The sequence below is a fragment of the Antechinus flavipes genome, chromosome 6 (assembly GCF_016432865.1).
Source record: "Antechinus flavipes isolate AdamAnt ecotype Samford, QLD, Australia chromosome 6, AdamAnt_v2, whole genome shotgun sequence".
NCBI lineage: Eukaryota > Metazoa > Chordata > Mammalia > Dasyuromorphia > Dasyuridae > Antechinus > Antechinus flavipes.
Window position 1 is genome coordinate 262560284 of NC_067403.1, and position 13387 is coordinate 262573670.

At 61.7% G+C, this 13387-nt stretch overlaps 1 protein-coding gene across 1 annotated transcript in view; it reads right to left on the reverse strand.

Annotated features, from left to right (window-relative positions):
• Positions 1-10661, reverse strand: part of LSP1 (lymphocyte specific protein 1) — a 35416-nt gene extending 24755 nt beyond the window's left edge. The window contains exon 1 of the mRNA XM_051967276.1: positions 10508-10661. Coding sequence (XP_051823236.1) covers positions 10508-10584 — 77 coding nt within the window. The 5' untranslated portion in view covers positions 10585-10661. The remainder of the gene's footprint in view (positions 1-10507) is intronic.
• Positions 10662-13387: the final 2726 nt, after the last annotated feature.

The window sequence follows — 13387 nt, forward strand, 5'->3', positions numbered from 1 at the left end:
AGGATGCTACTGTGCTGTGCTGTGTGCAATAAGGGGGTAAAGGGCAGGAGCGTTGAGGGGAAAGATTGAGTTAGGTTTAAGATATCTACTGGTCGCCCACAGACTCGGGGGAAAGGAGACTGGAGCTTCAAGAGGGGAGGTCTGCAGAAAGCCGGGCGGGGAGGGTCCATCTGAGGCTCCTCAGCACAGAGGTGGGTGCTCACTGGGGAGTGATGAGGTCGTCTAGGGGAAGGGGATCAGAGGACAGAGGCCCGGGGACACTGGTGGAAGGCGCCAGCCCTTCTCCCTCCTAAATCTGCTCTCCGGCAACTCCTAGACTTGTGCACTACTGTGTCACCTCTGCTTGCATCCAACTGTAAGAGGAACATCCTCTCCAACCCCAAAGCAGTCACTCACACACACACACCCCCCCACACACACACACACGGCGATCACCGGGCAGCTCTTGGATTTCATTGCAGAATTAATCAAAGACAAACTAGTTCCCACAAATCAGTCAGTGGCGAAGGGCAGATGAGAAGACCCGGGAAAGCGCCAGGAATTGGTTGGGAAAAGTGTCCACTCTGTGGACCTGTCCGAGAAGGTGATCCCAGAAGGAAGGGCCATAAGGCAGCCATTACTCAGTGGAGCTTTCAGACTCCAAGAGCTCCTTACAAAGCTAAGGAGGCAGGCAAAGAGAAAGGAGCCCAGGGGGAGGAGCACGTTCTCCCTCCCCAAAGACTAAAGAATAAATATGGGGACTTAGCAAAGGCCAAAGATTTGGACCTCCCATTGGAGCCAGGAGTCCCTGGGGCAGCAGTAATCCGGGACAGACTAGACAGCCCTCACCTGAAGAAGCAGTCTCTGAATTATACCATATCCTCAACCCCACTCTCTTGAGTCCAGTGGAAAGTTAACTCCACAAAGACTCCAGGAGGGCGTCAAGGGCTTCTCCCAAATCCTCTACATTTTCTAAATGTTGACCGAGTCTTCCCTGGGAGAGCATGCTCCGAGTCTGGGAGCGGGAAAGGATGTTTGCGAGGGGGGAAGGATGTTTCAGACCAACTGGCACGCTGCCATCTTAGTAAAAAACTAACTTTGGTCGAATAATCACTACATTATCACACCGTACGAGCTGATAATTACTAGATTATCACATTGGTTGGGCCCCCTAAGCGATAATAGCAGATACTCCCCATCCAAATCATCAGGTTCACCCCAAGAATGCTAGAAGGAGGAGGAATCTGCTGCCTTCTGAGGACCCCATCCAGCAGTACCCTCAGGCCCGGCTACCATGAGCCCGGGAGAATGATGTACCCGTCCCTGTTAAGAACACTGATTAGCACGACAGTCGGGTCAGAATCCCGGGCACATAATCTGAGATCACGCAACATCCCGCTATCCACACCTGGCCTTTGGGAACCAGTCACTCAATCGGTCCTGGATCTACCGGATCACACCATTGATCAGCCACCATCTCTCTCCATCTTTTCTGCAGGAATAACCCAGGACACGAGGCCGAATGGTTTGCAAACTCCTAGTGACACTTCCTCCAGCATTGCTCCAGCGGAGCTGCCGCTTTCAGGAAAGGATATGGGTCCAGTGTGACCTGGCCGGGATGCAGGCTCCCTGGGACCCCTGCTGCCGCCATTCTGGGCCCCTGTTAACAACTACAGTGGGGCAGCAGCTGGACCCACAGACTTGCTGGTACTGACCAGAGAACCCTGGCAACTCACTTCACCTCTGTCTGCCTCTGTTCCCTCAAATGTAAAATGGGGCTCCTAATATCATCTACTTCCCCGCACTGATGGGAGAATCCAGTGAGCTCACATCTGCAAGGCTCCTGGCACATAGTAGGCGCTTTGTAAATACCAGCCATCGCTGTAAGAATGGTGAACCTAGTGGCAAATTTTGCCAGGAAGGTCAGAGTGAGGCGGGAGGGGATTTGGTGACATGAGACGCCATGAAGGTCCTGCTCCCCAGCCTGTGACTTGGGGAAGCTTTTCCTCAGGCAGTTTTAGGGATCATTTTGGGACTCGCTGATCTCTCTGACTCAGCAGTCCCAGGGCCTGATGCTTTCAGAAATCTGGAATATGGGAGGTGAGGGATCTGGAGCTCACACAGGGATTAGCTGTGGATTAGCACCTGACCAGCTGTGTTTGTCCTGGCAATTCTGGGTCCCCCCACCCACTGTACCTTGAGCTGGCATCTTCCCCTATAAGCACCCCTCATTCTGAGATCTAGACATTCTGCCCAGACTGTGCCCATAAGGAGCCAGCTCTGAAGTTTATTGTTGTCTTTCCGATAGTTCTGCAACAAACTTTCTGTGTGCCCGAGGAATTCCCAAAGGCAAGCTGGTCCCAGGGCCTAGGAGAGAAAGGAGCTGGTACTCAGAATTAGGGAGGGGGAAAGAAGAAAGGAAGGATCAATTATCCCCTCCAAGAAGTTAGGGGGAAGGGAGAATCCTGGAGTGTATGACTAGGCCTCTCCCGACTCTAAAGGAAACTAGAGAGAAGACCCCCCCCTTCCAGTCCTGGGAGACCCAGGAATCAGAGCTTGGCGAGAGTCAGAGAGACCCTGAAGCTAAATCCTGAGCATCCCCTACCCTGAGGCAGTTTTATCTAGGAGGAACACAGTAACTGGCAGAGTGAGAGTGGAGCTTGGGGACCAGTGAGCACTGAGGCTGAAACAATCCTCAGGGACCCCCTCCTCTGCCCCAGGAAGAGAAGGAAGTTGTAGAATTGGGGAGGCCAGAAAAACCCTTCCCTGAAATATAATTGCAATATAAATGTATGACTATTGCCACCTCCACTGCCATCATTACTATTCCTACTATCAGCACCACTACTCCCTCCAGGCCCAGCTCTGTCCCCTCCAGCATCACTACCCCCTCCAGCATCACTATCCCTTCCAGCATCACTACTACCCCCTCCAGATCACTATCCCCAACAGCATCACTATCCCCTCCAGCATCACTACTCCTCCAGCATCACTACCCCTCCAGCGTCACTATCCCCTCCAGCATCACTATCCCCTCCAGCATCACTACTCCTCCAGCATCACTACCCCTCCAGCGTCACTATCCCCAACAGCATCACTATCCCCTCCAGCATCACTACTCCTTCAGCATCACTACCCCTCCAGCATCACTACCCCCTCCAGCGTCACTACTCTTTGCAGCATCACTATCCCCTCCAGCATCACTACTCCTCCTCCAGCATCACTACCCCCTCCAGCATCACTACTCTTTGCAGCATCACTATCCCCTCCAGCATCACTATCCCTTCCAGCATCACTACCCCCTCCAGCATCACTATCCCTTCCAGCATCCTCAGAGGGGGCTCAGCACTGGGGGAAGGAAAAATAAACAAGAAGCTTTCTCTCTAATGGGGGAGACCACTGAGTGGCTAACTTGTGCCGGCCAAGAGTAGGTGGAAGGCCATCTGGGCGGGAAGGCCCTAACAGCTGGGAAATCACGATGGGCCCCCTTGGGCCTGGAGTCCCAATCCAACCTCAGACTGGGTGATCCTAAGCAAGTCATTTCACCCTCTTTGCACTCAATTTCTTCCTCTGTAATAGCAAACCACTGCTGAATCTCTGCCCAGAAAACTCCCAAAGGGGCCACAGAGTCAGTGAACACCAGGAAGAAGATGGGAAGCTAAAAGCTGGAGAGAAGGAACCCGCAAACATGGAGACATGGAAGTGTTTGGGGAGCAGCAGGGAGCCCCTGTGGCAGATGTGAGCCAGTGAGGTCCCAGGGGCCTGCTCAGTGCTGAGTGCCAGGCCTTTGCCCGGGGCCCTGCCCCCATGTCCCAGTTGCCTTGTAAGCTTTGTCCCTCTGGCTTCTGGGGGATGATCGCACAGCAGCCCTGGGCCGGCCTGCTCTCTATACTTGCAGGGTCTGTGGCGCAGAGGGAGGGGGCTAGAAACCCACCCAAATCAGGAGGGGCTGAGCCAATGTTCCAAAGCAAGAGCCAGGCAATTAGGGCGTCCTGCTCCATATCTGACCACTGGACCCAGAAGGCTCTGGGGGAAAGTGAAGCCAGTGACCTTGCCCAGCCCTCCTTCCCTTATCCACTACACTCTCACATCCTGCCATCACCTCCTAATGTCATGGACCTGCTGGAACGAAGAACACTCAACAAGCGAAGCAAGGGGGACTTTGGGGCCGGAGGAGAGAGAGCCGGCTCCCAAAGGCTCCTTCTTCTGAGGGCTCTCAGTATTGGGGATGGGGAGAAGGACCCTATGGCTGCCACACCACTTTTGAGCTTGTGGCCCACCAAGATCCCCAGATCTCATCTGCATCTTCTCTCCCTTCTTATAATTGGGAGGTTGACTTTTGGAGCCCAAGTGCAAGACTTTCCATTTGCCCCAACTGAGTTTCCTCTGCCTAGATGCCCTCGGCCTGTCATCCAGCCCTCCCAGCTCAGGGTCACCGACAAGCTTGCACGCCGAGGCGAGCACAGCCAGTGAGTGTCTGAGGAACCTCCCTGGCTCCGGACCGGGGCCCCGTGAGCCATGGCCTCCTGGGGATGCCCAACAAGAGTCAGAGGCTTTGCTGAAGTCTAGGTGCGTGTTTTCTTCCCGACAACTTCCCCTTTTGCCCAGTTGAGTAACTGCCAGAAACGGAAATGGGCCAAATTTAGAACCTGAGCCTTCTCGGGGAACATTGACCGGCTTTGGGGATCTTGACGTTCACCTCCCCATCGCTCTCCCGAATCTCCCAGAAGCCTCAGACTGTCAGGGGGCGGCCCTGTGTCCCCCCAAGTGCTCCCTCTCCTCCTCTCACTGACGGGGGCCGGGGGAACCGTGCCTTGCTTGGCCATGGACGCCGGCCGGCCTCTTCCAGCACGATGACCCTTCCCCTTGGCTTCGCCATCCCCGGCCGCTCCCGTGTCTCCCTTCTGCCACCGCGATGTCCCTTCTGTGCTTTCTCCCTCGAGTTTCACCCATGTGTCCCCCCCTGGTGCACGGCTCCCCTCGGAACCCGCTTCCCTTGGTCTTGGGGACCTTCTCTGGCCTCCGGAGCCCAATTCAATCTAAGGGACAGCCAGGTCGGCCTCGGCCGGGACGAGGGAGGTGGCTCTCCTCGCGCCCCTCCCGGGCTGCTCTCCCTGGCTCTTGGCTCATTTAGGGGATTTGGGTTGGGGGCCCCAGAGACCCTTCCTTTAAGGGGGCACCGAGCTCTGGGCCCAAACATCGACTTGAGCTCCCTCGCGAGGGTGGGCTCTGAGTCCCCAGCGGAGGGCGAGGTCCGAGGACCAGGAGCGCTACTGAGGCCGTCACTCGCCTCCAGAGGCCACACGGAGGGCCGGGGGAGCCTGTTTTTCCTTCCTTGTCTGCGATTCCTAAGGCAGAGGTCAGCAGCAGGTCCCCCCCACATGACTTTCCCCAGTGGAATCTGTAAGGGAAGCTTTTTGGGGCAGAATCAAGGGAGACAAGAAACTTGGCTTCCCAAAGAAGGGTAGTGGGAGGCAGAGGCAAGAAGTGGAGGCTCTCGGGGGCCACAGACCCAGGGTCTCCCAGGAGGCAGACAGAGACAAGGAGGGATGAGGGAGGCCAGGAAGGAAGGAGAAGAGAAGCGGCCGCGGGGGGACCCACTTGTGAGAGGGAGATTAGGTGGGGGGAGGGGGAGGGGCGGACCCCCAGAATATGCAGGGAGCGCAGGGAGCCCGAGTCCTCCCTTCCAAAGACACATTTTTTTCCTCCCAAACAACTGGACCCCCTCCCCCCAGGCAAATTTGGCCCCAGATTCTTAATATAGCCCTGGCTCCATAAGGAGCTCGGGAGTGGTCTGGGAATGCAGGAGGGGATTTGGGGGGCCCAGGAAGGCGCTGCCCCGCCCGGCGCCGGCCGCCTCAGAGCCCGGGAATCTCTGGGCGGCAGCTGGGCTGAGGGCAGGCGGGCTCGGAAATAGAAAGTCGGGCTGGGGGAGCGGGGCCACCCTCCCTTCTGTGGTGTGTGATGGAGAAAGCCTGGGCCAGCCCGTGGGCGCCTCGGGCTGCGGGAGGGCGGCCTGGGGGGGTCGGCAGGAAGGCGGGGCTTTTCATGGCGAGATTCTCGGGGAAGTCCACTGAGGAAGGAAGGAGGCGACAAGCGGGAATGTCAGGAGTGCTGAGGAAGCAGTTTTAATGGGGACAAAGGGGGGGTCGGGGAAGGAGGGAGAGGGGCCCCCCAGTCGGAAGGCAGAAGCGGGGGCCGCTGAGCCAGGAGCGCCCCTGCACAGGGGGCTGACAGCAGCTTCCCGGGGGGCAAAGCTGGGGGCCCAGGCTCCTCCCAGGCACGAGCCCCCCTTCTGTCTCTGCTCCTCCCCCTCACTTCTGCCTCCTAGGCCCCCCATGACCACCACTGCCCCCGTTCGCTCCCCTCAGTTTGGCTCCTTGGCCACAGCCCTCTCTGAAAGGGCCCGGGTCTGTGACCCGCAGGAGCAGGGCTTGCTGGGAGCTCTGGACCAGCCGGGGGCCTCTTGTAAAAAGAGTCAGAATCCTGAATTCGGGGGAAGGTCTTCACAAAGCCCGGACCCGGCGGGGCCACTTGGCCCTTGCTCACAAGCCCCGGGGCCGACTGGCCGGTGGACAGCTCTGGGCTCCTTGGACTGGGGGGGAGGGGGACGGAGCATCTGTCCCGCAGCCCAGAAAGCCGCACCCTGTGGCTCCGGGCTCCTCCTCGGGCTCCTCCAGCCAGAGCCGTCCCTCTCTGCCCCAGGGCCAGGTTCTCACTCCTCCCTGTCCAGAGGTTATCAGCCCATTTCCCAGCTCCTTCCCGGACAGAGGCTGCTGACAGCCTGAGGCCGAGGGGAGGGCGGCCGGCCAGGCCCCTGGGGAGTTCCGGGGGCCCGGGGGTTTCCTGGGGCTTTGTCCCTCCCATCCAGGTTCCTGTTTGCCTCCTCTCCAGCCCCAGGGCTTATCTCTCCCCAAGAAGAGTCCAGAACTTCCTGGGAGGTCTCGGGTCTCCGCTGAGTCTCTCCACTGCCCAGCCCCCCCTTCAGGCCCGATACTCCCCCTCCCCCCAGGCTCCAGAGCCCCCCAAAGCCAGAGGGAGCTCCCTGAGCAGCCGCCGGCCTGGGCCCCTCAGACAGATGGGGAGCCAGAGACCCGGAAACGCAGAACCCCAGACCCCGGCCTTGGGAGGCCCCCCAACCACTCAGCCCTGGATAAGAGTCCTGTCCCTGCCCACGGGGTGGTCTCCACCACAGGCGGGGCAGGGGCGCCCCTCGCACCCCACAGAAATCTGGAGCCCAGAGGGGGCGCCCGAGAGCCCAAGGACCCCAGCCCACGCTTGGCCCCCCAGGAACCGCCCTGACCCCCTCAGGACCCTGCTGACCCCTCTTTGCGTCCAGTCATTCCCTGGGTGGGTCAGTTGACCCCTTCTGGGGGCCGGACCAAGCCCAGGGCAGAGCTCCTGGCTGGAGGCGGGAAGAATTCGCTCACTCTGAGGACTTGTCCTGGGCCCCGGGGACCCCCAGCCCCAAGGAAAACACAGACACAAAGGGAGGGGGCTGCGCAGGAGACCAGCCCCCAATTTCCCTCCTGCGGGGGAGGCAAGAGACCAGGGCTTGAAGGGGGAAGATTGAAAGGCCCCCTCGGGCTCAGTCCTCCCCCCCCCCCCCCGCGGCCTGGGGGACCCCCCGACTGTGGAAGGGCGGAGCGTTGCCCATCATGACCCTGAGACCGAGAAAGTCCCTGGGACCCGGGACTGCCAGTTCCGGCCATTCCAGAGAACCAGGGACGGGGGAGGGAGCCCCCTGGCGGTGGAAAGGGCAGCCCCGGATCCCCTGGGGGACAATGGGGCGGGGGCGGGGCCCGGGTCCCTCCGTGAGCCTGCCCAGTGCCGGGGGCCAGCTGCGGGGGGGCTGCGTGGGAGCGGCCCCTCTTAGAGCCCCGGCCCCCCGGGGGGGAAGCCGGAGTCACCCTGATTCTCCCAGAATTCCCCCCATCTCTGATCTTCAGTAAAAACCGTGAGATTCCCTGTACCAGGGCCCGTGGGCCAGGCCGGGGCGCAGAGAGGACCCCGTGCTCGGACAGCTCCTGCCCGGCTCTGGGGGCTCTGGGCGCCCCCCCCCACGGGGACAGGGAGCGGCCACTCAGGAGGCCCTGAAAACTCCCTTTGGCCGCGGCTGAAAAATCCCGATTTTTAGGTTCGTGTCTAAAGCTCAGTTTCATTCTGAAAGCCTCGTCTCAGTTCTGCATTTGGAGGGAGGGGGAAGGGGGGTGACATCAACATCTGAGGGTGGGGGTCCAGGCTGGCCTCAGTTCTTGCCCCCAGGAGGCTCTCCCCTCCCTCCCCCTCTGTCTCTGTCTCTGTCTCTGTCTCTGTCTCTGTCTCTGTCTGTCTCTGTCTCTGTCTCTGTCTGTCTGTCTTGCCTTTTCTCTCCCTTTTATTTGGGGGGGGGGGTCCTGGGAGAAATCTGTGTCCAGTGAGCTCACATCCTAGCCCCTGCCCCGGCCCTGCCCCGGCCCCTGCCCGGAGCCCGCCCTCCCGATGGAAGGCTCACAGGTGCCCCGGTGCCATCCCCCCGCGTCCCGGCATCGGCTCCAAAGCCGCCCGGGGCCGGGCAGAGGGATCGGTGTCCGCCCGGGGCCTTCTGGGCCCCCCCAGCGCCAGGGGATCTGGGGAATGCACAACAGCTGAAAGGTGGGGGGGGGGGTTAAGGAGGAGGCCAAGGAGGAAGGGCCTGGTGGGGCTTGGGGGGGGGTTGGGGAGGGGCCGGGCCTCCGGCTTGATCCCATGTCCATTCATGGTCAAGGCGCAGGCTGAGGAGGGCGAGGATGTGGGGAGGAGGGGGGCGAGGACGCAGGGAGGAGGGGGTGAGGACGTGGGGACGAGGAGGGCGAGGACGCGGGGACGGCAGCTGGCCCTGACTGCGCCCCGGTGACGCAAGCTCCATCTTGGGGAAGGGCCGGGGGCCGGGAGGGGGGGCCGGGGCAGCTGTCCCGGGAGCACCTGTCGCCGGCCTGCGTGCTGTCCCCGGCCCGAGCACGACTTCTGAGCACTCAGAACACCCGGTCCTGCCTCCCCACGGCAGGAACTCCACCATGACTCCCGTCACGACCGGGACGTCCCCAGCCCGGGCTCCCTGCGCCCCCCCCCCCCGCACCTTTCCATTCTGCTCAGCCCAAGTTAAGTGGGGACAGGGGGCTCTCCCTCGCCCTCTGGGAGCCTCTGGGACTGCGAATGTCCATCTCAGCCCTCCGGGGTTAGGGGTCAGAGCCCCTTGCTTCCTTCCCTGGTGTCTGGAGCTGGAGCCCCCTGCAGGCCACAACAGAGCCTGGGCCGACGCCCGCGGAGGGGGAATCGCTCGGACCCCCGAGCCCTTCAGACCGGCCACTGGGTCAGTGCCCAAGAGCGGGTCCGGGGGCCTCAGCCTTCCTTCTCCTGGAGCACCCTGGCCATGGCCCGGCCCCCCTTTTCCCCCCTTTGCCCCCCATGCTCCATCCAGGCTCGTTCTACCCCCTTCACGACCCCTCGGAAGTTCACTCTAGAACCCGTGCCCCCCCAAGTGCCCCACGGGACCCCAGGGTCCCCCCGAGAGACACGTCCCACGTGGCTGGGGGCCTCCTCCCCCCCCCCCATTCAGCTCCCTGAGCCGCAGCGGGGCGGGGTTTGGGACCTTGGCTGGGCCCCCACGGCTCAGGCTCCCGGGGGCTCGGGGCTGACCCCCAGTGGGGAAACAGAGGCCCCGGAATCCCCACAAGCAGCCCCTGTGCCGGATGCCGAGGCAGAAGGGGGCAGGTCTGGCCTCCCGCAGCCTGGCCGGGCCCTGGGCATCCTGGGCCTGGGAGAACAGAGGAGGCGGCAGAGGGAGGGAGGGGAGGCCCGGGCCGGGCTTGGGGTAGGGCTGGGGGGGACCCAGCAGGAGGAACTAACCCCCTCCCCAGCCCCAGCCCGGCCTGAAGCCGGCACTTCCCTTCCCTTCCCGGGGACGTCCTCCACCACCTGGGCCCCGGCAGGGTGGGGCGGCCTGGCCCCCGGGCCTTGCCCTGAAGCCCTCGGCCGCTCTGCCTCGGGGGTCTCTGTCTTCCCCCTCAGTGAGACTGGCCTGTCCCCGGAGGCCCAGCTCTGGGAGCCGGATGCCCCTGCCCACCTGGCCCCCTCCCACCCCTTCCCCTAACGAGTCATCACAGAAGCTCCCGACAGACAGGGCGGGCAGGGGCCCAGACACCGGCGGGGCCAAGAGAAGCCGTCCCCTCCCCCCCGGCCCGAGCCCCTCGGCCTGGCCAGCGGCCCCCGCAGAAAGTTCCAGAACTCTCCAAGGGCCACGAGGCTGCTGGGCCCCAAGCGGGAGCCCCCGACCGTGTCCGCCTTTCCGGGTCAGACGGGCCCGGCCCTGAGTGGCCAGAGAAGCCGGCGCTTGGCGGGGGTGGCCGGGCCGGCCTTCCCCGGTCCCCCTCAGAGACGGGCCTCCGGGAAGCGGGCCCCGCCCCAGCCCGCTCGCTTTGCAGAAGAGGAAACAATCTCGGAGGGACGGAGAAGGGTCACCCGAGGCTCAGGTGGCAGAGCCGGGGCCGGGGCCGGGGCCCTTCCTTACCCAGCCGTCTCCACCAGCGGCTGCTCCTCCTCGGGGCCTCCGTCTGCGGGGTCCCGCTCCATCTCTGCCTCCGCCATGGGCCCTGGCCGGCCGGGAGCAGGTGTGCGGGGGCAGGTGCGCGGGCCTGTGGGACCGGCCCGGAGGGCGTCACTCGGCCCACTTCCTCCTTCCGCCGCACAGGCTGAGGTTTGGGGGAGGGGGCCCTTGGGCTTTTAAAAGAGAGACTCATTTTGTGAAGAGGAAAACCTCAAAGTCTCCAGGAAGCGTTAAGCAAGCCGGTGGCGGTGCCGGGGCCTGGCGGGAGGAGGGCCGGGGTCCCACTGGACGGGGCAGCCCACCCAAGGCCGTCCCAGCTCAGGCCTGGACCTTCCGGGCCCCGGGAGCTCAGCCTGTGAGCAGAGCTGGAACGGGGGGACTGGGGGCCGGGGAGAGCCATGGAGGCTATGGGGGCCAGGGAGGGGCCGTGGGGGCCGGAGTCCCAGGGATCCTGGGGCCTAGGGGAGACCTTCCGGAAGCTGCTCCTTTGAAGGGCGAAGGGGGGCTGCTGCTGCACTCCGGCTGTACGTGGGGGACAGCTTTGCTCAGTGGGCCCACAGGGCAGAGCCAGGGCCCAGGGGGCAGAGAAGCAGCTTTGGGCGGCTGTCAGGAGGAAAGCTTCCCGGGGACCGACGGCTGCCTCTGGGGAGTGAGCTCCCTGTTTCTGGAGAGCCCCAGAAGGCAGCTTCAGGGGGGGCCAGCAGGGGCTCTGTTCAGGGGGCCCCATTTGGGAGCCTCCATCTCCCATTCCCCCTCCTACTTCCCCGGGGCCTGGTGTGGCCCTGCTGGACACATTGAGGATCCTCCTTCCTACTCAAATGTGGTTTCACCCACTTGGGATCCAACTCATTCATCCTCTCCCCAGCGTCCCGGCCAGGTGGGCTTGGGGTGCCCGGCCCCCGGCCCCAGCCTCCAGCCTCCACTTACAGAAAGAGACAGGGGGCAGTTAGTTGGTGCAGTCAATAGAGCACCCGCCTAAAATCAGGACTTGAGTTCAAATCTGGTCTCAAACACTTGAGACTTCCTAGCTGTGGGACCCTGGGCAAGTCACTTAACCCCAATTACCTCAGGAAAAAAAAAAGGGAGAGAGACAGAAACCCCCTTGGAATTCCAGATCCATCCAGCCTGAAATCCAAGCTCTGTCCCCAGAGCCTGTCCCGAGGAGAGCCTCGTGGGGGTGAATGAGCGGGCCATGGGAAGCCCAGTGGTTTGGACCCTGTGGCCAGAACAAAGGGCCTCAACTGATCTAGTTGTTCCTCGATCGCTCCTAGAGGGGCGTGAGAGCAATGGCAGGGAAGGAGGGGGAGAGAGAGCCCAGCCCTGGACTAGGGCCCAGGAGGGGATGGTGGGGGGATGGTGGGGAGAGCGTGGGGGAGTGGGGGCAGTGATAAGGCAATGATTCAGGAATGACTGAGGACAGATGGGAGATTGGTCCCTCTAGCTCAGACTCATATTAGCCACTGGGCCTACAGACCTCGGAAGGCCAAAAGGAGCCGAGGGCATGGGCTGACTCCTCTGCCAGCCAGACCAGGAGCATTTATTAAGCACCTACCCTGTGTTCTTTACTAAGCACCTACTCTGTGTCCTTTACTAAGCACCTACTCTGTGTCCTTTACTAAGCACCTACTCTGTGTGCTTTACTAAGCACCTACTGTGTACTTTATTAGGCACCTCTGTGCCAGGTTCTGTGGGATTTGTCCTTCCTTCTGGAAGAGGGCCAAAATGATGTCATTGTATTGCAGTGGAGTCACTGGTGTCCGCCTGGCTAACCAGGCCAGCTCCGGCTCAGAGTATCTTCCTGTAGGTCAGCACAAGACCCTCTGAACATTTCAGGGGCTTCCCTAACTTTGGGCCTCATGTTTCCTCTGGGCTAACTCAGTCCTGGTTTGCTGCTAGAGCCCGGGGGGAGGGAGGGGGGGAGGAAGGGGGGGTTGCCACACTGGATTATCCTGGGCTGGTGGATCCGTGTGATCCAGTTAATTCCAAAGTTCTTCAGAGAGACCTGAGCGAGTCCTGGAATGGCTTTTTCTGCCTCCTCCCCCCCAGTGCTTGCTGTGTGTGAGCTCTCCAGAAATACTCCCTCTTGCAAGCAGATGTTGGCATCTGAGCAGCAGACCCGTGCCCTCTGCCGTGGGGTCAGAGGCTGGGCAGCGTGGTTTGGAAAAGGCCTGGGCGTCCCGGGTCCCACCGTGCCGGGGGAGCTGCAGAACTCCTGAGACAATCCCAACGGCAGCGAGTCGCTTCCCCGACGCAGCGCCGATAAGCTGCCCGGGCTCACTGCGTACAGCAGTGGTCAGCACAAGAGCTCCACAGCCCTTCCCTCTGGCTGTCACTCTCCCACACTCTCCTTCAGAGCCTCCTGGACCCTGAGCCAGCTCCAGCCAGCCCCGATCTCAGCCTCAAGGCGGACGTCCCTGGGGAGAGCGAGGATCCGGGGCCTTCAAAACCACCAAGGGACTGCTGGCTCCACACCTGCATCAATTCAACTCCATCAGAGGTAAAATACTCGGGGAGATAGAGGATTCTAGCCTCAGCAAAAAGGCCCACGAAGCCCGGCTTTACACTGAGAGGAACCATCCAAAGCATTCTCATGACCCCCTGAAGGCCAAAGACCGCAGGTCCCCCTCAGCTCCTCAGTGCCCACGGAGCCGCGCGCCTTAGGGTCCAGGACGCTCCCGGAGAGGACGCCCGACACTGTTCCTGCCAGACCAGCAATCAGCGCTGGAGCCACTGATGTGGAAATGGTCGCGGCTGTGGTGTTCTTGTCTCCTTTATAATAATAATATGAGAATGGTTCTCTCTGGGAGAGCAGGTTTCTCGGGGAGGTTTTCTGGAGGCAGCCTT